The sequence below is a fragment of the Callithrix jacchus genome, chromosome 14 (assembly GCF_049354715.1).
Source record: "Callithrix jacchus isolate 240 chromosome 14, calJac240_pri, whole genome shotgun sequence".
NCBI classification, from domain to species: Eukaryota; Metazoa; Chordata; class Mammalia; order Primates; family Cebidae; genus Callithrix; species Callithrix jacchus.
This window is the reverse complement of record NC_133515.1, coordinates 15923381-15947692: the sequence shown is the minus strand read 5'-3', so window position 1 is coordinate 15947692 and position 24312 is coordinate 15923381. Positions and strand designations below refer to the sequence as shown.

At 46.7% G+C, this 24312-nt stretch overlaps 1 protein-coding gene and 1 long non-coding RNA gene across 7 annotated transcripts in view; one reads left to right on the top strand and one right to left on the bottom strand.

Annotated features, from left to right (window-relative positions):
* The window catches only part of LOC118147228 (uncharacterized), a 54688-nt gene extending 46892 nt beyond the window's left edge, over positions 1–7796 (top strand). For both annotated transcript variants that reach the window (XR_008476210.2, XR_004733416.3), the window contains exon 3: positions 3532–7796. This is a non-coding gene — a long non-coding RNA (uncharacterized LOC118147228). The remainder of the gene's footprint in view (positions 1–3531) is intronic.
* NCK2 (NCK adaptor protein 2) overlaps positions 1–24312 on the bottom strand; it is a 149804-nt gene that overhangs the window by 14630 nt on the left and 110862 nt on the right. For 4 of the 5 annotated variants that reach the window (XM_078348873.1, XM_002757467.7, XM_008980219.5 and 1 more), the window contains one exon: positions 547–1268. The exons of the other annotated variant lie outside the window; for it this stretch is intronic. In XM_078348873.1, the coding sequence (XP_078204999.1) occupies positions 547–1268 (722 nt within the window). The remainder of the gene's footprint in view (positions 1–546; positions 1269–24312) is intronic. 5 annotated transcript variants of the gene reach the window in all.

Sequence of the window (24312 nt, the reverse complement as noted above, 5' to 3'; positions counted from 1 at the left end):
TAAGAACCCTTGTTTTCTTTTCAATTCATCTCCTAAGTGCTTTAAAAGCTTTTCAGAGATGAACTCAGTGGCGCTGCCTGGCGAGGCAATGACCTTGGGATTATATGGTTTACAAAGAAAAAGCAAGCAAACAACAAAAGGCAGTGTCAGAAACCAGCCACAAGGCTTGCAGTGACTGCTTTCTCTGGGAGACAGACCGAGTAGAAACAAAGTAAATCACTTGGGCCTTCTGCTTACACAGAATGGGCAACCAGGAGAGAAAATGATGTTTGAGCCCGTAAAATACAAGAGGGGGAATCTTAGGAGAGAAGCAGAACCACCTCTGTGAGCTAAAAAAAATTTTTTAATTAACCTTCCAACTCCAGAAATGGACACATACTATCCCCAAAGCAGATGTAAGGAAATCACGGAGTAGCCAACGTTATACTAAATTGCATTCATCTACATCTCCCACTTCGCACAATGTGAAAAGGGTGTGGCACACAGAGCCACCTTGCAAGGCGCATTTACTGCCTCCAGGAGAAGCAGCGGGCGCAGCGCACTTACCGAAGACTCGCTGTCCCTAATGAGGAAGTCGCCCTCTACGCCGCGCTCATTGAGGGCGCACTCGGCCTGGTGCCGCGTCACGTTCCCGTAGTACCACTCTCTGCCTGCGAAGCGCCCACTGGACGAGGGCCCGGTGTAGCTTATCTGTGGGGCGTGCGCAGGGTGCAGGGCGGGCCCGTCACTGAGGACCACCACGTAGTTTTTGGGGACGAGGCCCACCTGGCCCCGGGCATTTTTGCATTTCCACCATTCGGGGTCGTTCTCAGGCTTCTCGATCACCTCCATGGTTTCCCCCTTCTCAAAGTTGAGCTCCTCGTCGGTGACGGAGCTGAAGGGGTACAGCGTCTGGACCACGTGCAGCACACGGGAGCCCTGGCCGTTGCTCAGCGAGGCGCCCTTGCGCAGGCTCAGGAAACTCGGGGACTCTGCAGCCGCCTCATCCACCTCTTCCAGGACGTAGTTGGAGGGGAACCAGCCGATCTGCCCATTGTAGCTGCCCCGCCACCAACCGTCACTGCACTTCTCCATGACGGTGACGCGCGACCCCTTCACCAGGGACAGCTCATCCTCCCGCTCCGCCACATAGGCGAACTTGACAAAAGCGGGGATGTTGAGGTCGTAGATGCGGTCGGCGCCGCTGCCGTTGGCTGGGTACTCGGCGTCCGTGCTGGGCGTGGGGGACGCGTCCCGCGCGCTGGTCTTCCTGCGCGTCTTGCCGAGGCCTGTGGAGACACAGCAAGGCTCAGTGGCGCGGGGCACTTGGACACCACCCCACTCCCTAGCTTACTGGGATTTCCACACAGTTTCTCTGGTGGTTAAATACAAGGGGACACATGGACAGTACTTACTGTGTGCAACAGGCTGAAGCCCTGTCTCTAAAATCAAACAAAACCAAAAAGTGCAGGAGTACCAGTGACACAAAAGATAAGAACAGTAGAAAGTTTCCTTCTGAAAGAATCATTTTTAGAGCACTGTTGTGCCTCTCAGAAAAAGTCTAAACACAGAAAAGTATCTTTTTCATTTCTAGAATGACTGGGAAGTCGGACTAACCGAATTACCATCAGAAAAATTAGGTGCTGACAGCTGCCTCCTATAGTTGTGAAAGTATTTCAAGTTGAGAATTACTTACATTGATCTGTTTTACCCATAAAAACACGTCATGGGGCCAGCACAGTGGCTCACACCTGGAATCCCAGGCTTTGAGAGGCCACGGTGGAAGGGTTGCTTGAGGCCAAGAGTCTGAGACCAGCCTGGGCAACACAGCAAGACCCTGTGTCTACAAAAAATCACTCCACTGCACTCTAGACTGTGCAACAGGGTGAGGCCGTCTCTAAAATCAAAACCACAAAGTACAGGAGTACCAGTGACACAAAAGATAACAAGAACAGTAGAGTTTCCTTCTGAAATAACCATTTTTAGAGCATTGCTGTGACTCTCAGAAAAATAGAGTATAAACGCAGAGAAAACATCTTTTTCATTTCTAGAATGACTGGGAAGTCAGACTAAATGAATTCAAAGACCACTCAGAACTCTAAGACCGATCCAGTCTTAGGGAGCACGGCCACACCCTGCCCTGTCCTGCCCCCAGCTGCCTTGCCATGGCTTCCTCTACTCCTTGGACACTCACTGCCCCTACCCTCACCCCTGGGCAGCTTAACAGCCCTTCTGGGCAAAACCTTTCTTCTCTTCTTGCAATTCTTATCTTCTTTCAAACAGCAGACTAATTTCCCACAACAAATTGTGATGAGTGAATTAGGAAAAATTAGCTGATAGCTTAAATCGAAGGCAAAATTTTTCATACTGTGATTCAAAGCCCACTAGTGGATGATGAAAATCACTTTAATGGGTTGCAACCAGCCTATATGTATGTGTTGAGTTTAAGGGAATAAAGTAGAAAATTGCAGTGCATCAAACACAATTACAATAAGTGCTGTTTCTTCAGTCACAGATGTGAGTATTGAATAGGAATGAGAAACATTGTTTCCTGTGCATGAGGAAAAAAGCTAGAAAAGCCCTAACGTAAAAATGTTTTGGCCGGGCACGGTGGCTTACGCCTGTAATCCCAGCACTTTGGGAGGCCAAGGCGGGTGAATCATGAGGTCAAGAGATCGAGACCATCCTGGTCAACATGGTGAAACCCCGTCTCTACTAAAAATACAAAAAATTAGCTGGGCACAGTGGTGCGTGTCTGTAATCCCAGCTACTCAGGAGGCTGAGGCAGGAGAACTGCCTGAACCCAGGAGGCGGAGGTTGTGGTGAGCCGAGATCGTGCCATTGCACTCCAGCCTGGGTAATGAGAGTGAAACTCGGTCTCAAAAAAAAATAAAAAAAAATGTTTTAACTGCATGGAATTTCGGAACATTCTAGGAGAGGAAAGCATGTCAGCCCCAGAGCTGGGGACACACCCTGCAGAGGCGGACTGGCCTTCCTCGGCTGTCCTGAAGGATGAGTGCTTTGACCTCTACCTTAGCCAGTGTGGAGGTTTAGTTATTTGCAGACTCTTCAAAATGACACCAAAGCACTTCCATGGGTAGCTTGTACCCCTTTCTCCTTTTCTTCCTTAAACTAGAATAAAGGGAGATCAGTCCTAAGAATTACTTGTGCTTCTATGGCATTGCTGAGTGGGAGGGGGTCAAGAGGGGGAAAAGGCTGATTGTCCTCAATGGTGGAGAGCTAGGCTGCTGGCCCTGGGGTAGACCGGCCCCTCCCAGCAGCCACTGCCCAGGGATGCCCAGCCCCACAGTTCCGAGGTGGTGGAGGCCACTGGAGGGGTTGGCCACAGAGGTTTTAGAGCAAATACAGACTCTTTTATGCTAATGGCTTCTGCCCTTTCTCTTTGTACCGCAGCATTTTATTTATGTGCATGGGAAACACAAGAGAAAGCCAGAATATTAGAACAGGTGAAATGCTTAGATTTCTACTTTGGGTTAACTTGTGTCATATGAAAACACAAACCTCTAAATCTGAGAACTCATCCTTTCCCAGGATTTCAAATGCAGGACGGTTCAACCACACAATGTGAGCACCATAACAACGCCACAGCGCCACAATCCAGAAGGCAGGCCATCCGTGAAAGCAAACTTTTTTGTCCAGAAAGCAGTGGTGCCTGAAGCTCAATCAAGACGGCCTCACAGCCTTATCAAACAGCTAGCATGCTGGGACAGCGGGGCCAGGCAGAGGACAACTTTTATTGGTAACAATGTCAAGAAATATCATTGAAAAATAAACTTTTAATAGACCTTTGCAAACATGTGAATTACAAAACCTACTTGAGAAAAAAACACATGTGGAAGAGCAGGTTCTGGAATATTTATCAGGCCATGAAGACAAAAGTGACAAGATCAGCAGAAAAGACATTAGATACTGGCCATTACAATATGTTACAAAGATACTTTACAACTGATTTATGAATATTCTACTTTAGTGACTTCTTTCAAAAGCAAAATACAGTAATTTAAATTAATTAACACAGCCACCAAATTCCTGAGACATACCAGCCACCAATCTAGACGGTGGGGTGGAGGGGGTGAAATGAGCAGACAGGCATGCTTTCTGCCCGTACAGAGCTTACACTTCTCCATCAAGATGAGAACATTGTACATAGCAAGCACGCAGCAGAAATTTTACTTGTTTTGCTCCAATGTGATCTAAATAGTCTTTGGGGCAACTCAGAGGGGCAGTGCAGACTGACAGAGAGCTGTGGGCTCTTGATCAAATCACTTAATAACGGTCTCTTTGTGTTTTAGTTTTCTTACCCCCGAAATGTGAATATAATAGTCTGCTCTGGCTACCGTAACAAGCAGCATAGACTGCATGGCCTAAACCACACACATTTCTTCTCTCAGAGTTCTGGAGGCTGGAAGCCCACATCAAGGTGCAGGCAGGATTTGTTCCTTGCAAGGCCTCTCTCCTTGACTTGCAGATGCTGTCTGCTTCCTGTGTGTCTTCAGAAGATCTTCCCTCTGAGGGTGTCTGCGTTTCAATCTCTTCTTCTTGTAAGGACACCAGTCAGACTGGATGAGGGCCCACCCCAGTGACCTCATTTTAACGTAATCACCTCTGTAAATGCTCTACCTCCAAGCACAGTTACATTCTGAGGTCCTGGGGGTAGGAACTTCATATGAATTTCAGGGAAGCACAGTCTGGCCCATGACAGGCACTGGCATTCAGCTGATGCTATAAAGCACCAGCTTTATAAAGAAAGCTATAAAGGCCCAACATACCTACCCAGTGATGTGGCACAGACCATACACCCAATATATGCCCATTTAATTTGCAATAGTCAAGACGCATAGTCCTGATAGTGACTGTTGTCCAGCATGGTTTTTAATGGCAAAGCATCATCATCTGTAATATGATTTTTATGGAAAATGGAACTAGGACTCTGAATTGGGGTGCCAAGAATCTACCCCACTGCCTCCCAGCCCACTTGCATGCCCAAGCAGAGAGAAACTTTTTCTCTTTTTCTACAGAATGAAGAGGCCCCTGTGTCTCCAGTGGGGGAGAGGGGCTGAGGTTAGGTAATGAAGATTTTGGATAAGAAATGTAACCCCAGTGACAGGTCAGGGCCTCAGAACAGCAGTTAATAGGTCTCGCTCGACAGGTTGGAGGGGGAGCTGTGTGGGAAAGACGTCAATGAGACCAAGTTGCTGGGTTGCTGAGAAACAGCCCATTTCTTCACTGCACCCTGTTCCTGCCCAATGGCCAGAGCCAGGGTCATCTAGAACAGAAGTTATGGGAGATCCTGAATGCTGGCATAGGAAGATTTAATGTGCTCAGCCCTACTGACTGCTAAGGATACCTGAGCCAGAAAGCTGTGGCCTGTGGGAGGGAGGGAAAAGGTGGCTGGACAAGGTGTCTCAGCGATAGGAGCAGGGAGTGGGAAGAGAAAAATGCACCAAGAGTGCTGGTGACCTTTCTGTGTGAGGATAATTAAGTAAAGTGCCACCCCAGAGTCAGGAGAGCCTTTACATGGGGCAGGCTCAGGGGACTCGGCGATCCCCCGTCCTTCTCCCCTTTTCTGGACTTTACCTGGAGCTTGTGACCCAGCCAGGTGGCAGCCTGGACATCTCAAAGGGAAGGTTTCTGCTGCAAAACGAACAGGAATTCATGTGTGTCTGTGAGGTGGGAGCACTGTGTCCTGATCAAGGGCAAGTACCTGAGTGGTCCAGGCTCTAAGTGACCACCTCTCTCTAATTCGAAGGCAAATCCATTACTTTGTAGGTAAAGAGGCGGCACAGGGATCCCAGTTTCCTTTGATTCTCTGTATTTTTTCTACATGTCTCCACTTCATTACCTCATCTTTCACTAAAGTAAAACTACCTACTGCTTCCAGTTGTAACAGAAGCACAATTTGAACTCCAATGTTTATTTTAACAGGGTAACATGATGTTTTTCTCATGGACTTTTACATATTTTCTCAACAAGACAGGCAAATCCTCATACGTACTTTTCAGACTCAGGCTGTCTTTAGCTACCATAACTAAACCACAGCCAACCAGGACATGGTAGATGGAAGCCCCCATCATCCAGGGCCCCTGCTCACCTGTCTTTCTATGCCGCATTTTGGAAGAGCAGTTGCTAGCACGTCCCTGGAGCCTCCTCACCTTGGCGTCAACAGTGAACTCCAAAGCAGGCTGCAGGCCAGGTAGATCCTTCAGAGGGATGTGAGGTAGGTGGGCCTCACCCATGCAGAACACCCAGACGGTTTCAACGCCTCCCATTCCTGCCCTTACTGAGGCATGATGTGTGGCTTTGTGTTTTAGCAAGACTTGGGACAACAGATCAAATGATGTGTTTTTCTTCCAAGTTAATCATAAATCCTACTGCACAGAATTTACCTGGTTTTGAGCATTCTGGTTGGAGGTGTCACAGCAGCGTGCTTTGGATAAATCATATTGTGATGATCATATCTAGAATGCGACCATTACAAAACCTTCTAACGACTGGCACGCTGTATATTAGATGAAGCAGCATTTTCTCACCAAGTAATGACTTTATCTACAGCTTGTTCAATAATGCATAAACTGCTACATCTTTGCACGAAAAAGGATGAAGGAATGAAAGTTACTGTAAAAAAAAAAAGCAAGATTCTGTTTGATCAGACATGCTCAGCAGTAAGCAGGATTTTAACTCTTACATTGAAGAACAGGCTCTGAGAGCATCTCAAGCTCTTTAAATCTATCACCAAATTATGGTGTTTAAGTTCTAGAAGAATCCTTAGAGGTCTGATGGTATCTTAATTGGTTCAGGCACCTAAAGCAAAATACCATAAACCAAGTGACTTATAAACAGCAGACATTTATTTCTCACAGTTCCGGAGGCTGCAAGTCCCAGATCAGTGTCCCAGGAAACGTGGTGTCTGGTGAGGGCCCACTTCCTAGTTCATAATGGTCCCTCCTTGCTGTGTCCTCACATGGCAGCAGCAGTGAGGGAGCTCTCTGAGATCTCTTTTAGGTCACGAATCCCATTCATGAGGGCATCACCCTCATGACATAATCACCTCCCAATACCATCACATTAAGGATTAGCACTTCAACATATGAATGTGGGGAACACAATCCACAGCAGCTTGGCCAGTTGTTCTCAGGCTGCTGCTGCGGGAAATGAGTCCTGGGGTCCCATGTGTGAGGGGCCCAGGGAACTGGGTGGGACAGGAGACCCTGTACCCCCAGGACCTCCAGCAGCTGCAACATTGTTTGCTTTACACAGGGGCCCTGGGTGCTTGACAATGTGCTCCACAGACAAGACAAGTGACAGAGGCTTGGAGAGCATGAGTATTTGCCTGCAGTCTCCCAGGCCAGTCAGCACCCAGTTGGAGAGCAAGGAGCAAAGCTCCTGAGCACACAGCTGCTGGAGATGACCGGTAAGGAGTGTGATCAAGCTCCTTATCCAAGCCACCTCCACCACAGGGGCCACGTTAAAGACCAGCCACAAATTGTGCTGTGCCTTTATCTGCGTTTAATAACAATAAAACAACATGTGAACTGTAGGTAATAATATTTCTTAGTGAGCAGATAGATAGTATAATTTTAAGTGGCAAATAGCTGAGTTGGATTTAAAGGTAAACCGTAAGTTTCTGCTTTTGTGGTGATTCTGCAGCATCAAGCTATTGGATCTCTGATCTCAAGTCATATTTTTATTGATGATAATAAGCACGTTTTAACTTTCCTGAATAAAATTACATACATTAAAGATTGGATTCTAATAAAAGCCTGAATATGTCATACATTATTAATGTCAGTAAATTTAAAGTCAAAATCTTTTCTATCTTTTATATCCCTTTTCAGATGAAGGGATGTTATAACAGATGACTTTAAAACATGCTCTGGCTGTCATCTTCCAGCTGGAGTTCTGGAGATGTAAGACAAAGCGTCAAACAAACTTGGTACTTTAGAAACACAGTCAAGCCAATTCATTTAGACAGAGTGCGTTCAAGTTTTGGGAGCTCTATGGCAAAATCATTTAATTTTTGCTACTGATCAGATGTGTAACATAAAGCAAATTTAATCAGAAAGCTTCATTTTATTGAAAATGCTATTTTTCTAAGAATCAAGATTATTGATTGGGGGGGGGTTCCCAACTAGAGTCAGAACCTATTATTAAAATCGGCTAAATAGTACGAAAAGCTTTTATTATTAAATGCTATGGAGATCTGATAAGATCTGATTATGGTATAAAGTGGCTGAAGTACATTTCCGTGTAAGAGGATACAGCTCATGTTCAGCTTCTAAGAGTTTTTGTGTTACTGTATGTTCATTTAATTTGCCTCTACCTTTTTAGCTATGCTGCTAAGATCAGATTCCACTATTCAGAGTACGCAGGGCAAAAATTTATCATCATAATACTTCAATAGGTAAACGAAAAGAAATCAGATTTATTCAGTTTAAGGATTTTTTTGAAAGGGCGGCCACATGAGATTAATGCAGTGGTTATGTTGTCTTAATCTGTTCAGAACCCTTTGTCCCTTCTCTTAGTCAAACAAAATTTGTCTCTGTGAAGGGCCCCATCTCACACTCAAGCCCTCCCCTGCCCTTGCTGGCCATGGGGGAAGGCCCATGACTCATCTGTGTGGTCAGGGCACTTCCAGGACCCTTGCTACACTCATGGGGGAAACACCGTCCCTATGAGGACATGGCCAGGGCTGCAGCAGCATCTGTCCACACTGCAGAGGTTCATGCAGGAAGTGAAGGGGCGGGGGGGCAGGGAGAGGCACAAAGAGACAGACCCCATCCCAGAGTTGCACCCCAGGATCCAACCGTACTTCCCAATCACCTGAGCTAACTTTACGTTTTCTTTTTTCCCCTTCAGTTACTTTTGAGTTGACTTTCAGTCACTTCAATTAAGAGACCTTAAAAAAAAACTACCCTTCCCCCAACCTCCCTGCTTCTCTCCCAACCTATCCCCTTAGATGAGCCAAACTGTTGATTCCCACCTGAAAATGTGGTATATATGGGTTAGCTGAAAAGAACAGTGATAGGTTTTGACCGAGGGCTTTGGGTGTGGGAGTGACGGTGGTGGTGGCGGTGGATCAGCAAACACAATTCACAGCTGGGTAATGTGCATGCTTCCTAAGCCTGGAGAATCTGGGCTTAAAATATTTACTGCAAGAGTAATAATGAGAAACCTGTGATGCTGGGAGGTCACATCCATTAGGCCTCACAGACAAACACAATCTAACCTCGATTTTCTGGGGGCTCTCAGAGCTGACTTAGAGTGGGCCACATGAATTCACTGGGGCCAGTATCTTAGGCACAGTGGTCAGAGAAAATCCTAAGAGTGGCTGATCAGAGTGGGACACACCTTTAGGTACAAATCAATTTCAGACAAAGTCAAATTTAAGTCAGAAGAGACCCATGCACAAATGCCATCAGCTAGCTGCTTCAGCCGACACCCATTCCTTTTGTCACACGGAGTATCAGATGTGTCACTGACTGCTGGCCGACGGTCATGGAATCGGGGGAGTGGGATCTGGTAGGACAGTGACCTTTCCTGGCAGGTGGGTGGCGGCATCATATGGGCCCACCCAGGGTCAGAGCACATCTGCCAAGCTGGGCAGAGGACAGGTACTGCTAATGTCCACTTCCAGGAAGGGCACCTGGAATGTACTCATTGCTCAACACAGGTGCACCCGGATGAAGGAGAAAGGGGAGTGGGTTACTTTTTGGGGGATTTCTCCATATCATTTCTGACTCCTCCCTAGCAACAAATGGCATTTAAGGCACAAAAACTTTCAAAGAACTCTTAATAGATCACGATGTTCTCCAATCATCCCTGAAATACTGTCCTTTGGCTCTGCCATGAATTCACCTAGAATACCTACAAACACCACCTCCAGCTGTACCTCTTTTTTCATTTCTTCAGAGTTCTCAAGAAAGGTCTCTGTTCATCTGTTGTTTAATGCTCAGCCTGAGGGAAAGTGTGAAGAACTTACCCATCCTCCTAAACCTCACAGACTAGTGGAAGAGAGAGTCATGCACGCAAACCCAAGTTGTCACCAGCGGTTACAATCACAATAAAAGCAGGAGGTCAGGGAAGACCTCCCTGAGCATGTCACTTTCTATCCTGCAGGACACGGAGCAGCTCAGTTGAGGAGGGGAAGTACATGTGGCAAAAAGACAGGCTACACCATGGCTGTGAGCAGAAGGATCAGAGCTGTTCAGGGATGTGAAGGAGGTGTTAGGGCACAGTGTGGAAAGCAAGGGGACAGGGCACAGGACAGGCCTGGGCCGGGCAGCATGCAGGCAGTGACAGGCACCACCAGCTGCTTCCATAGCTGCCGAGAGGGATCTGGGCAGGGCAGGGGCACAGAGCTCTCAAGCTGAGGCCAGAAGAAACATGTGCAAAGCAAAAGAACTCGTCAACCGCCCTTTCTCTTCCGAGTCTCCTGCTGGAGAACATAATCTCCCCATTAAGAACTGCATATGTTTAAGGAAGAAATTCGAAATTCAGGACCACTGTTCGGACAAAGCACTAAATGTACTCTTGACAGCTTTTCCAGTCTTCCATGGCCTTTCTGTGTACCAACTGCCCTTGCACAAAATCTCAGCCCATCTCCAAAACTGTCCCTTCCGATTCCTGTTGTCGGATGTCACATAGTTTCATCCCCGCTCTAAGGTCCTTAGGAAGCTGGTAATCTTCCTAAGAGTAAAGTTTCTTATGAAGTTGACCCAGGAAACTTTTTACCTCTAGTAGTTTAACTCTAGCTTTAGAAAACAAAAAACAGGTCAGGTGTGGTGGCTCACACCTGTAATCCCAGCATTTTGGGAGGCCAAGGCAGGTGGATCACTTGAGGTCAGGAGTTCAAGACTAGCCTGGCCAAAATGATGAAGCCCCATCTCTATTAAAAATACAAAAAAATTAGGTGAGTGTGGTGGCACGTGACTATAATCCCAACCACTGGGGAGGCTGAGGCAGGAGAATCACTTGAACCTGGGAGGCAGAGGTTGCAGTGAGCCAAGATTATGCCACTGCACTGCAGCCTGTGTGACAGAGTGAGACTCTGTCAAGGCAGAAAGACAGAAGGAAAGGAAAGGAGAGGGGAGGGAAGGGGGAAGGAAGGAAGAAAAGAAAACAAAAAACGATGTATTTTTCAAAGGATTAGCAAATCCTCATCTCCCTGAGCAGACTGCAGGCAACATGGGCAATGGGGAAATACCACCAGCCTTCCCTCCATAGTAAAATGAGGGTTGATCCCAAAGCTCTCAAAGCACTGTGATTGGTAACCAGCACAATAACGTGGCTCAGCGCCTGAGAATGCCTTGCCTGTCTAAAGGCCTGTCTCCCACAGGCCCTGGGAGCACTCACTGGTGCTCATGTCGCCACCCCCTTCATCTCTCTGTATTTATCTCCCTGGGAAGGACAAAAAAAGTCACCACTGTAGCCTCAGAGCAGGGCATGGAGCAGGTATATTCAATACACGTTTGCTAATTAATAAACTCCACTTGCTGTCTCATAACCGTGATTTCACATGCACTCATCAGCTCCTCCAGGCCTGTGTCTGCAGCAACAGGCACCTACATTACCAGGGGTGTGAGCGAACACTTTCAAAGTAGCAGGCCAGGATCTTGAAGAGCAGACTTCCCAAGCGCACGCCACACTGACCCTTCTCTGCAGCTATTTCTTCCTCCTTCTCTTCCACAAGGATCCTATCATGTGCTGGGCACTCACCCACCAGTATGTCAGTGATGCTGCCATGAGGGTGAAAAGCGGTGCTATTGCTGAGCTGTGTTTGATGGCTCCATGGTACACTACATGTGGTACACGTGTTTTCTGATCCATTCCAAATTTCCCCAGACTGGAATAACTCTAGGAGATTTACTTTTATTCTTTCTTTCTTTTTTTTTTTTGAGACAGGGTCTCGCTGTGTCCCCCAGGCTTGAGTGAAGTGGTGTTATCTTGGCTGCAACCTTCACCTTTGGGGTTCAAGTGATTCTTGTGCTTCAGTCTCCCCCGCCACCCTCAAATAGCTGGGATTAGAGGTTTGTGCCACCACTCTGGCTAATGTTTGTATTTTTAGTAGAGACCGAATTTTACCATGTTGGCCAGGCTGGTCTCGAACTCCTGACCTCAAGTGATCTGCCCACCTTGGCCTCCCACAGTGCTGGAATTACAGGTGTGAGCCACTGTGCCTGGCTTGACTTTTATTGTTTCTAGGCATGCACACCCTACAGTGAAACTGTCTGCCATTCAAAATCCCCAAGTTCAGGAAGGCATTGCCACAGGACCGCAAGGAGGAAGGAGCCTCTTTCGACAGAATGGAGCTGCCATCCCTTAGGGAAGCCCTGAGCAGCCACCCTGGCTGGGTGGGGGTTAGGGGCTGCTGGCACCCCTGCTTCCTCAGCCTCTCACTGGCGCTCCCTGCTGCTCTCTGGAGGGGAAGGCAGAAGGGTACCTGTAGGGCCCCTGTGGTGCTGTGGTCTCACTAATGGACTTCAGTCCACACAGGTGAGGTCAAGTGTTTTTCACCATCTCTATGTGCAGGGAGTCCCTTTTCAGTGGGTGGGCACACCAGCAGCCAGCTCCAAAAGGGAGGTGTTGGGGCAAAGGGCCCACCCTCCTGACTACCACAAGCGTCCATGTGCTCAGGACTCTGAACCTGACTTTCTACCAGTCATAAGAAGGCCCATTCCTTTGTGAGCAGGCAGGCAAACAATGTGATGGAATATTTAAACCTGAAAAAAAAATTGGTCTAGAAGTATAGGAGCTTCTCACAAATGTGAAAGTCAAATGGGAACACAGATGCCAATGAAGAGAATTAAAAAATTTTTTTTCATTATAATTTTTAATTAAAAATACATATTTAGTACTTCTCAACACATATACTGTGATCCATGAGCCCAAGAGTTTTTGAATATGCAAAAGAGCGTACAAGACGCAGCAAGGATGAGACGCGACATTCTGGAGCACTGCACTGCTTAAAGCATCAATCCACTGGCAAAAGTTCAGCACGCCTGCCGCTCTCCAGGGCCACACCTGCTCAGGAAAATGAAATGCGATGAATACACGAAAAGAGACAGCACACTCATGGGGCAATACGCAGGTGGCACGTGGTTGGCAAAGACACAGCGGAACTATACTTGTGCCAGCTTCTCAGAATACTCTGGAGCCCAGCCTCTCCGCCTACTTGTGCTCGGCCTTGGCACTTTCTGTAACATCTCTCGGCATCTACATGTATTCATCTGTAACACAAGGACACCCCTGGTATCTGTGGGGCTGTTATGAGGGCCCAATAACTGGGCATAGCACTTAGTGGGGTGTCTGACACAAAGCAGGAGCCCAAGTGATGGCTGCCACTGTGTCTTGTCATCCTTGTACCAGTCACTGTTACCGCTAGGGACACAGGCAGGATCTAGTGTGGTACTTACTCAACAAGGAGTGCACGCACCTCTATCCTCTCTAAAATGCTCCTGGAGGATGCGTCTCAGCTCATTCCTGCTTTCAGGGTCAGGAGCAGCTCAGACATGAGGGACCCTATGAACAGGCTAGGGGAAGCACAGTGGGCCTATGAGGGGGTAAGAGAGGAGCCCCATTCCTAGGTAAGAGTGGGGCCTGCAGTCCCACTCTTAGGGTACCAGCAGCCCTAACCCCCCCCCCCCCAGCCAGGGTGGCTGTTCAGGGCTTCCCTAAGGGATGGCAGCTCCCTTCTGTCGCATGAGGCTCCTTCCTCCCTGCCGTCCTGTGGCAATCCCTTCCTGAACTTGGGGGTTTTGAATGGCAGACAGTTTCATTATGGGGTATGCATGCCAGAAATAATAAAAGTCAGGCCAGGCAGGACTGGATCGTATGCTGCCTTGGATGAAGCGAACAAGGGTTACTGAGACGTAAGTGCTCTGGAGGGCCTGGGTGTGGTCCACCTGTTCTGTGCTTTGGAGATGAAAACTGGGCTCCAGCCTCCAAGCCTGGGCTCCGAGGGGCCCAATTCTGGCCTTGCTTTGAGGCAGACCCACCGCCCTGGCCAAGTCACTTATCTGGCCTGAGCCTCAACTACTTCATTTTTGTAGAAAAGTTCTGGGCCAGGCTATTGCCTTTCCAGAATTCTACCGACAGCCCAGATTATCGATTAATTTTACTTTTTAAACCTAACTGTGTATAGTAGGCTTTGAAGAAGAAAAAAGAAAACCCACAGAAGAACCACAAGGGGATCAAGTGATCCTTTTGGACACCACACAGACAACCTTTGTTATTCTGAATGAAGTTTCTTAGCAAACCCAGTTAAACATTATAGATTTAGTCAACTTCAGGTAGTAGCATGAGAACAAACTGCATGTTTACCACTAATTCATCTCTACCTTACAAACACCCATTTGTAAATTTCACAAATCAAGACAATCAATGACTGTGTTCCTTAAAAAAACAAAAATACAGAACCAAGCAGGATTCCCCATAAACAGCAGCCCCAGCATGGCTGCTTCCAGGAAGAAATGCAGGCCGCCCCAGACTTTTAACTTACAAATGCCCTCTGGGTGGCTCTCACAGCTGTGGCTGTGGGGGCCACTGAGGGACAACCTAAGTTTGTGCACAAAATCTGTGAATTCCCAAACGGAGAGGGGAGGGTATAAAGAAAAACCCACACCAGCCTGGAGGGGCTGATCATAGAGACAGACTTCTGGACATGAGTCGATGTAGGCTGATGTGCAGAAAGACACCCAACTCCATCCATATTGGCCAAGGTTCATCAATTAGGTGGCACATGGACCATGCAGGAGCCCTACAGATGCCCACCTGCTCGCAGGCAGGCAGCTTCACACATCAAGCCAGTAAACAAGGGCTCTCTCTGTAGCCTCATAGCTGCCTCCAGGAAACAAATACTAAAATGGAACAGAACAAAGGAACATCTTGGACATATGGATAGCACCTAAAAAAGAGAAGATGCCGTATGGGTAAATGCAGACAGACGCATGCAAGGAGATTGCTCTCTAATTCCCTGGAATATTTGGTTCACGTTTCTTTATTCGTAAACTTCAGACTCCCGCTGGAGTAACTCAAGTAACTATTTAAGAAGGGGTGATCTTTAGGAAGCTGAAGCAGGGTGACATCATCTTAATAAGAAGCAACCAAGATGCCAGTTCCTGGGAAATGCTCAGCCGGATGCTCTGCCTTTCACCAGGACATGACCGCTCTCATTCAGCCAAGTGCACACAGCAATATAAGTTCTACATATCCTACAGCGAACTCCAGACTTGGAGTTCAGAATACTCTCCCTAGTATTCCAAGGGTACGGACCCCACCCTCACTTCCCAGCATCTCTCCTGCCTTGTTCCCCATTAGAAATCTTTTTAGATAATCTGTGTCTATTTTCTCCTGAAGTATCCTCCCACTAATCTGTTGTGATTTGTTTTACATTTTTGGTTCTAAATACTTGGAAGCTAATGACACACAAAAAACAAATCCACATTTATTTTGGGGTGTCTGGCACCTCAACTACTGCCGAAGATTCCATATTATGTGGGTCCTTCCTCTTAGGAACAATCTCGCAAGACAGAATTTTAATGGATTCTAAATTCTGATACATTATATTTAATCATGTTCATACAATGGTAAATTATACAACAGAGACATGGAAAGTAAACGTGAATGTTAAATGCATCTCTGAGAACCCACAGAGCCCCTGTCTCAGCGAGGTAAAGAGAATATAAACAATTTGTTGGAGAAGCGGAACGTTTAAACTAGAATTAAGATAGCTTAGTTTTTTCCCCCTTATGTTACATACAAACTTTTCAAAGGGAACAGTTTGGCTTTGTAGTGATTTGAAAGGAAAAAGCGGTTCCTTGGAGAGTGGCTTAGTTTAGAAAGTATGTCTGAATGGTATCAGATGTTTAACAGGAATGGTCTCATTCCTGAAGAACATTCAACTCAGAAAAACAAACTACTTCTAAGACAAAATCCACCATAAAGAATCAGCTTCTTCTTTTACATGACTCAAAGAATATACTAGACACACCGAGCATCCCAACCACTCAACACCCAGGAAGCACATATACCAAAAATTACTGCATAAATCTCATTTCCAGCCTGTGTCAGGATGAAGTGCCCTATAGGAAAAGCCTGATGTTCTCTAGACGAGGGGTCTCCAACCCCCAGCTGTAGAACAGTACCTCCGTGGCCTGTTAGAAACAGCATGTAGCAGGGGGTGAGCAGTAGGCTGGCAAGTATTACCCGTTGAGCTCTGCCTCTTGTCGGGGCGGTGCAGCATTAGATTCTCACAGAAGTGCAAACCCTACTGTGAACTGCACATGTGAGGGATCTAGGTTGTGCGGTCCTTTTGAGCATCTAATGCTGATGATCTGAGGTGGCACAGTTTCATCCTGAAACCTTCCCCCCAACCTCCTGCCACCATCTGGGGAAAAACTGTCTTCCATAAAACCAGTTCCTGGTGCCAAAAAGTCTGGGGACCATGTTCTAGATGAACTCCACTGTGACAGCTGGTACTGATGACAGCAAGAAGTCGTCTGTGTAACAGGATCTTGACTGTATGTTTATATTAACACTGGGAAAATCCACACAATGTTAACCGTGATTACTTCTGAGTGATAAGATCACAGGGCATTTGCTTTTCTCCCTTATGCTTTTCTATAGTTTCCAGATTTAAAAAATAATATCCCTTTCTTTAAGACTGAGGACACTGGGAGGCCGAGGCAGGTGGATCATGAGATCAGGAGTTCAAGAGCAGCCTGACCAATATGGTGAACCTGTCTCTACTAAAAGAAAAAAAAATACAAAAATTAGCTGGGTGTGGTGGCGCAAACCTGTAGTTCCAGCTACATAGGAGGCTGAGGCAAGAGAATCGCTTGAACCTGGGAGGCAGAGGGTGCTGTAAGCTGGGATGGCACCACTGCACTCCAGCTTAGGCAACAAAGCAAGACTCAGTCTCAAAAAAAAAAAAGAGGTCAACTGATTAATAGTTTTATAAAAGTCAGGCATTTCAAAGATTACGATTCTGAGGAATATCTGTTTGCAGAAACCTGTGCCATACAAAGAAACTGACAAGAAAGATGGCTGAAGATGAGTCATGTGGCAGCGGCACACGTGTGCTGAAAAAACTGCTGCCAAATTAAACTCAATTACAAAAAAAGAGTACATTCCTGTGACACTCAGCTTCTCAGTTATTTTGATTAATGGCTCTTGCTCACATCAACATTAAGGAACCAGGAAAAGTTACAAACTGGGGAGCTGTTCCTTTAGCATTCTGGGGGCTAGTGCAAGGGTAGCAAATAACTTCAGCAGCCATGTGGGTGGGAGTCACCAATTCTGATGCCTAGCAGGAATTGCTTCTCCATCCCACCCCAATCAGCACCCCCAAACAGCACCCTCAATTCCTGAGACTGAACAGCAATCACAAGAGGTGGAGTCAGGCTACACTGGGCTCAAGTGTCAGCCCCAGCACGTACTATGTGTTTTTGGCGCCTCACTTAATTTCTGAGTCTCAGTTTTTCCACAAGCAAAATGAGGCTATTATGATTTCCCTAGAAGGCTTACTGTGAAGATGAAACAAAAGCATATTCAGGCATCCAGCACAGTACCTAGCACACTTTAGACATTCAAAGAGAAAGAATTATCATGGCCCATTCACTGGGAAAATGTATGTAGACTGGTCTGGAGGAGTTGGTTTAGGCTTTCCTACAGCATGAGCTTTCTGTTTATATTCAGGGTAGGCCACATACTCCTCAGCAAGGAGTGGCGGGAACACTGATGCTGCCTGGGGGAGCCTTTGGCTCTGACACCAGCTACCACAAGGCCTCCTGCTGGGGAGGGCTCTGGTGATGGCTTTTCACCTCTTTCTAGTGTTAACGGTGTTATTCTTTCTAGTTTTATTTGGATGGTGTTAACTTAATCTAAAGTCATCCAATTGCAGGAAACCATGGGTGTGTGTGTGTGCGCGCGCGCGTGCTTGCACGCATGCGCCGCAGGCGTGCACATACATGCAAGCTAGAGGTTACAGATCTTTCCCATGGGTTCGGAAGGCCAAACTCATGCCTGAAAGGAACAAGAAAGAATCCAAAAGAGGCCAGCGCAAGTCCTTAACAGAGATTGAATGCCTAGCTGAGGTACCTAACAAGCTGCCCCAGAAGTGCCAGCTCTCCGAGGTATGCCCTGGATCTTTACACATCTGAAAATAAAAATTCACTAATAGAAAGGAAGTATGTCATGAGGATACTTATGTATCTTCCAAGCCTGAGATTCACACCTGTAGCCTTCTCAGCATCCTACTGATGTCCTGCCTTAAACCTCAGACTCCACCAGGCACCATGGCTCAGTCTCCCCTTATTCCCTCCACTCTCTGGGTCACTCAGCTGGTCTTTCAGGCTGGAAATGCTTGAGTCATTTTAACACTTCACCGAGGTGTTCCCCATCCAGTCAACAGATTCCTAGGGGTTTTCCTTCAAAATCTCCCTCTTCTCTTTCATCTTCCAACCCCATAGCTGAGCTCAGGGCTTGGGACGTCACCCAGGGTCACTGTCAGGCCTTGTCCCCCGCTTCTCACAGCCAGGCTCAGGCCTTTCCAGTCGAGTCCTGAAAACAAGGATCAGGACCCCTGCCAGACGCTCAGGCCTTTCCAGTCGAGTCCTGAAAACAAGGATCAGGACCCCTGCCAGACACCCCAGCAGTCATCTCCCCCATAAGCCCTGCAAAAACCTCCAAGGGTTCTCTATTCACACCCAGGGACTTCACAATGTGGTGCACTCCACCCCCAAGGCTGCCCAAGCCCTCTTGCTCACCCTAATCTAGCTGACTCACCGGTGGCCTTCCCACACCTAGGAATTTCCATCTACACATCCTGCCTTGCACCCTCCAACCGTCAACTGAAACACCACCTCCCCTCGCCAAGTCTCAACCCAGTTCAGAGTATTCTTCACATGAATGACTTCATTCAGTTCTCGAAAACTTTAAGACAAGCAGTCCCTTATCCCATTATACAGATGATGCAACTAAGGCTCAGAGGATTCAATGGCTTGTTCAAAGTCACTCAACTATTACCATTAATAGGTGGCAAAGCCTGGATTTGAATACGGGTGGTCGAAGACTCCAGAGTCCTCCCTCCTGCCCACGATGCTACATGCCTTCTGAAAGCGCAGGTGCCCGAGCCGCACAACTCAGCCCTAGTTTCCCATGGCACAGGAAAGGACAGTGCAATCATCTGAATAAGGACTGTCCATCTTGTGCAAGTATTATTTTCCCAATTACATTACAAATACAAGCTTCAGAAAGTCAGGGACTAAACCTTATCCTTCCTTCACATCCCAACCAGATGAAATAACATCTGAGCGGCCTCCCGCTTCTGATCAGAACATACCCTATTACACTGCGGTGGTTGCTGCATCATATCTGCACCCCTATTTCAAAGCCTTTGGTTATTGTTTTCAAAGGTCACTCACAGCAGAGAATGCAGTAGCTCAGATGGGATTTCCAAGGGATAGAGAAAGGGACAACTGAAGCTTAGACTCAGCTTCCATAAGAACTAGGCTGCTGCATTTGTTACCTAAATTTCATTTCAGAGATGAACAGCTCTGCCCTTGTTGAGACCTGTGAGACTATTTATAATCACGCTGACAGACCCAGAATCCTACGATGCTGAAATGAGAATTTCCAACTTCCTGCAATCAGAGGCTGTGAGCCTAGGAGCTCAAAACAGCCTGGGCCAACCCAGCAAGAAGCAGAGATGGTTTTCACTTGCATGCTGGCAATGTGGAGAGAACCCTGATGAATAATTAGAGAAAGTTCTGAATCAGGTACTGTTAGAACCATTCTGTGAAGCAACAGCTGGGCATGTTGACACCTGGTGTTATTCTCATGTTTTGGTCCAACTGCAGCAGATACTCAATACTTTCTGGCCCCTTAAATGCTTATGCCAAACTTAGGGCACTGCCCAGGCACAGCAGTGTTGCCAAGTCTCCAGACTACCAGCTACCTTTACAGCCTAGGGTAGTCTCTAAATCACTGCTGATATGTCTCCTTGTTTTAATGCATAGGAAAGTTACAAAAACAGCACAAAAAAACCTATTTTCCCCAAACCATTTGATATTAAGCTGCCAAGACGATGTTCCATGACCCGAATATTTCATGTGTATTTCCAGAAGCAAGGGCATTCATCATAATCAGTTAATTTATATCAACACATGATTATCATCTAACCCCTGAACCCCTTTCAAGGCTTGCTAGTTAGTCCCGAGGTTTCTCATTTCTAAAACGAAAAACTTGGAATAATTCTGACTCTGCGACAGGGTCCCCCCAGATGTAAAGTAGCCTAACACTAAATCCAGATAGTCAGTTTGGTATAGGAAAAATATTCACATTAGATCTGAAGTCCCCTCTGGGTCTCGTACCTGTGACTGGTGTATTCTCAGGCTTAATTTTTTTCATCTGTGATTAGTAACACTACTGAGGCTGGCCTAGAGTGGTGTCACATATTTTCATATGAACTTACATTTTCATAAATTTACATACCATGTAACTAAAAGCATCTTGCATGACTACTCTGCTAACCTGGGTTTTCCAATCTAAGTAAAATCAGCATGCTTAGCATGAAGCACAGGCTCAAGACTGACCCCCTTCCACCAGTCTGGAGCCCTCAAATTCTTCCTACACATAATTCCAGAGTCTTTACTACTGATATAAAAAAAATCCATGTAAGTATAAGCCACTTGGTAAATTGCAAAGTGCTGTATAAATTGCACACTGATGCTGCTCTTATTACATGTATTTATGCGGGCTAACCCTAATCAAAGGGCCTTTAGTTATCCAGGGCAGGCAGAGCTGCCTTCTCCTATTCCTGTGTACAAACCAGTACCCTGATCCCTGCCTGCTACTTCTTGTAGCCACTATGCAAGTGGAAGAAAAGGAAGAGGGAGCAGAAGGGAAGGAGGGAGGAAAGAATTCCAAGCTAATCTGATCTTAAGATAAATTGCTGAACATGACTGTTCTGGTAAGTCTCAGTGTGCTTTAAAATAAGAGAAATTGGCCAGGCACTCACACCTGTAATCCCAACACTTTGGGAGGCCGAGACAGGTGGATCATTTGAGGTCAGGAGTTTGAGACCAATCTGGCCAACATGGTAAAACCTCGTCTCTACTAACAATACAAAAATTAGCCGGGTGTGGCGGTGTGTGCCTATCATCCCAGCTACTCAGGAGGCTGAAGCAGAATTGCTTGAACCTGGGAGGTGGAGATTGCATTGAGCCAAGATCATGCCACTGCACTCCAGCCTAGGTGACACAGTGAGAATCTGTCTCCCCAGAATAAAGAGGAAAACCTCAACAGCACCAACTGCCCCGATCACTTTCAGCAGGTAGCTATACCAGAAGGAAAGTGACTTGGCTCCGGAATCCAGCAAACAGCATCTAATGTGGGCATGCTTCCCCATAGAGAGGTGGTCAGAACCTGGTGCATGAGCCAGACTTCCTGTCACAAGACACGTGACGTCTGTATACAGTGTCTTTAAAGATCGCGTATAATCTTAATGCCTTGAAAATGTTGTTAATGGCATGTATTGTTAAAACCAGGTAGATATTTATTTTTTACATAATAGAGAATTTGTTACTCCACTTAAAATCTAAAATCGGACTTCATAAAGATGTAAAACGTAACTGAAGAATGCAATTCAAATTGCTTTCTTCTCCCTTGCAAAGGCATATGTATTTCTTTACTTTCAGGATTACTCATTTAGAAAATGGTTGATAGTTTTCTGCACACATTGTTACCTTCACCGCTGCCTGGAGGGTTTCCACACCAGGCTTGATTCTCCTAAGCCACCTGCCCCCAGTCCCTTCTTTCGGGATCCACAACTTCTGGGTTCCTCCAGCGTAGCAATAATGCTCTGGGGGCTCCATCCATGACTCCTCTGAGTGAAACTTTGCAGAAGTAGAGAGAAAAAAATCCCCATCTGGTGTGCCCCACAAGTTGCAGTAGCAGGGAACGGTTAATCCAGGCATGAGAGGCAATCCTGGCAAATGCACAGGCTGGCGGGACATGGCTCTAGACTCCTCCATTTCCATCACAGCGCCGTGGGCATCCACAGCTCCCTACGGACCAGTCTGGGCTTTCCAAGTTTCTTCATCCCCAGTTCCTCCCCACCCCTACAGAGGAACATGAGATGTCCCTGCTCAAATCTTCGACTGTTCATGATCACCCTGGATCACACTTGAGTCCTGTGCACAGCCCAGGGAGTCCTCCCCATGCGGTTCATGGAGGATGCTCACTCATCCCCCATGCCCCCTGTGAACTTTACTCCAGCAATACAATGCCCCTCCTCATTCTGAGACACCCACCGCTTCTCAGGTCCCTGGGCCTGTGTGGAACATACACACTCTGCAAGAGCAGGGGCTCTGTCCATCCTGACCTCTGGGTCGGAGGCTGACACTTGGTGGAAAGGGTCCCGTTGTGGATGCAGGAACTCTAAAAGTTCTAACATTTTGTTCTGATGGTTTTCTTTTTTTTGTGGTTCATTTTTTGAGACAGGGTCTTACTCTGTGGCCCAGGCTGGAGTGCAGTGGTTCAATCTCTGCTCACTGTAGCCTCCAGCTTCTAGACTCAAGCAGTCCTCCCAGTTTAGCCTCTTGAGTAGCTGGGACCACAGGCACATGCCACCACGTCCTGCTATGTTGTCCAGGCTAATCTCGAATTCCTGGCCTCAAGTGATCCTTCTACCTCAACCTCCCAAAGCACTGGAATTACAGGCATAAGCCATCGTGCCTGGTCCTGATGGTTGTTTTGAATTGACATTTTTCTAAAATAAATCTCTTAAAAACAAAAGTATAATACCAACAGAAATAAGTAGTTAGCTTGCAAATTCCTACAAAGAAGGTGTGCTCATAAACCTGCCCCACAGACCCCAGGGCAGAAGATCACCAAGACAGAAGCCCCTCTACCCTCACTTGGGCTCTGCTTTCCTCCCTCCAAAGTACTGTAATCTTGACTCTAATACCAAGCGCTGCTTTTAACTGCTTTTGGATCTTACATAACAATCCTACAGCTGTACTCCTCTGCATCTTTGATCAGTTCGATTCCAAAGTTGATTCTATATGCTTTTCAGAACCTTGTCAGTTTCACATACAGTTGCCAGTCACCCTGTCCCCATCCAAAAGCATCAGCTCAAACCCGTGCAAAGGTGATTTCACAGTGAGCATTAAAGAGCCCTCTCCGCAGCGTCTGTTTTCCCAGGTGTGGCTTGGATCACAGAGGTAGGAGTTTTGGGGCTGATCATGACAAGTTTCTAACCACCTTAGGTCTAGGTGTGGTCTTCTTGGGAGGAATGCTGATGAATAAGTCCTGGGGCAGGTCACACTGGATGCTGAAGTCCCAGGTGGGTAGGGTGGCAAGGTAAGCCTTAGGCAGATGGGCCTCTGAACATACCCTCCTGAGGATATGATCAGGTTGCAAATGGAACTGTAACTTTTTGGGTAATGTGAGTCAGCCCTTAAGCCTATGCTAATGACCGAAAGAGAATTAACCTTTGGGGTCTTGGAGGGCTCCAGCTGGTGTCATAAAGTAGTAACAAAAATTTGCTCTTCAGTAGCTTGAAGGAAAATCTTTGAAAAATACCTCCCTGGGAGCAGCTTCCTCATCTCAAAAGATGTAGCATAGTGCTTTTACAACACCTAACCTGCATGATTTTCTAAGTGAGTTGTAATATCAAGGCCAGACCTCAGCCCAGGTCCGCTCTCCACTGAGCTCAGAGCTGTTCAGTCTGAGCCCTTCAAAAACGTCAGCTGATTCTGCCAGCAGAAGCGGTTCTTGATCATCATCATTCCCTGTTATCTGTGGGAGAGTTCTAACTATTCATCATCATACGCGGAATATGAGAGGAGATCCAGTATATAAATGTTTTGCCCTTGTGAAAATAAGAGCTTGGATTGTTTTATTCACTTTTAAATTATTGCAGAGAAAGAAAGAATGTGAATACTTCCACAAGAGCTCTTTTTGTCAAAGGTACTCATATCTTTCCTCGAGCTACTCTTAAAAGTACTGTATGTGACAAAATTAAGTTTACTCCCAAGTTCAGGACAGCAAATGAGTACCAGAAAGCAGGAGAGAACTACATGGAGTTAGGGTAATCTGCAACTGAGGATGCACACACACAACACTGTGGCTTTGCTGGGGAGGCCGGTGCCATTTTATTCCAAAGCAGTGGGGAATCTTACCACATATTTATGAATTAGGTGGACTCCCAAAGCAGTGAAAACTGCAAATGTGGGTGGTGCCATGAGTAATTACTAGACTGACCCTATGAGTTAAAGATCAGCCTCGGCAACATGGCAAAGTCCTGTCTCT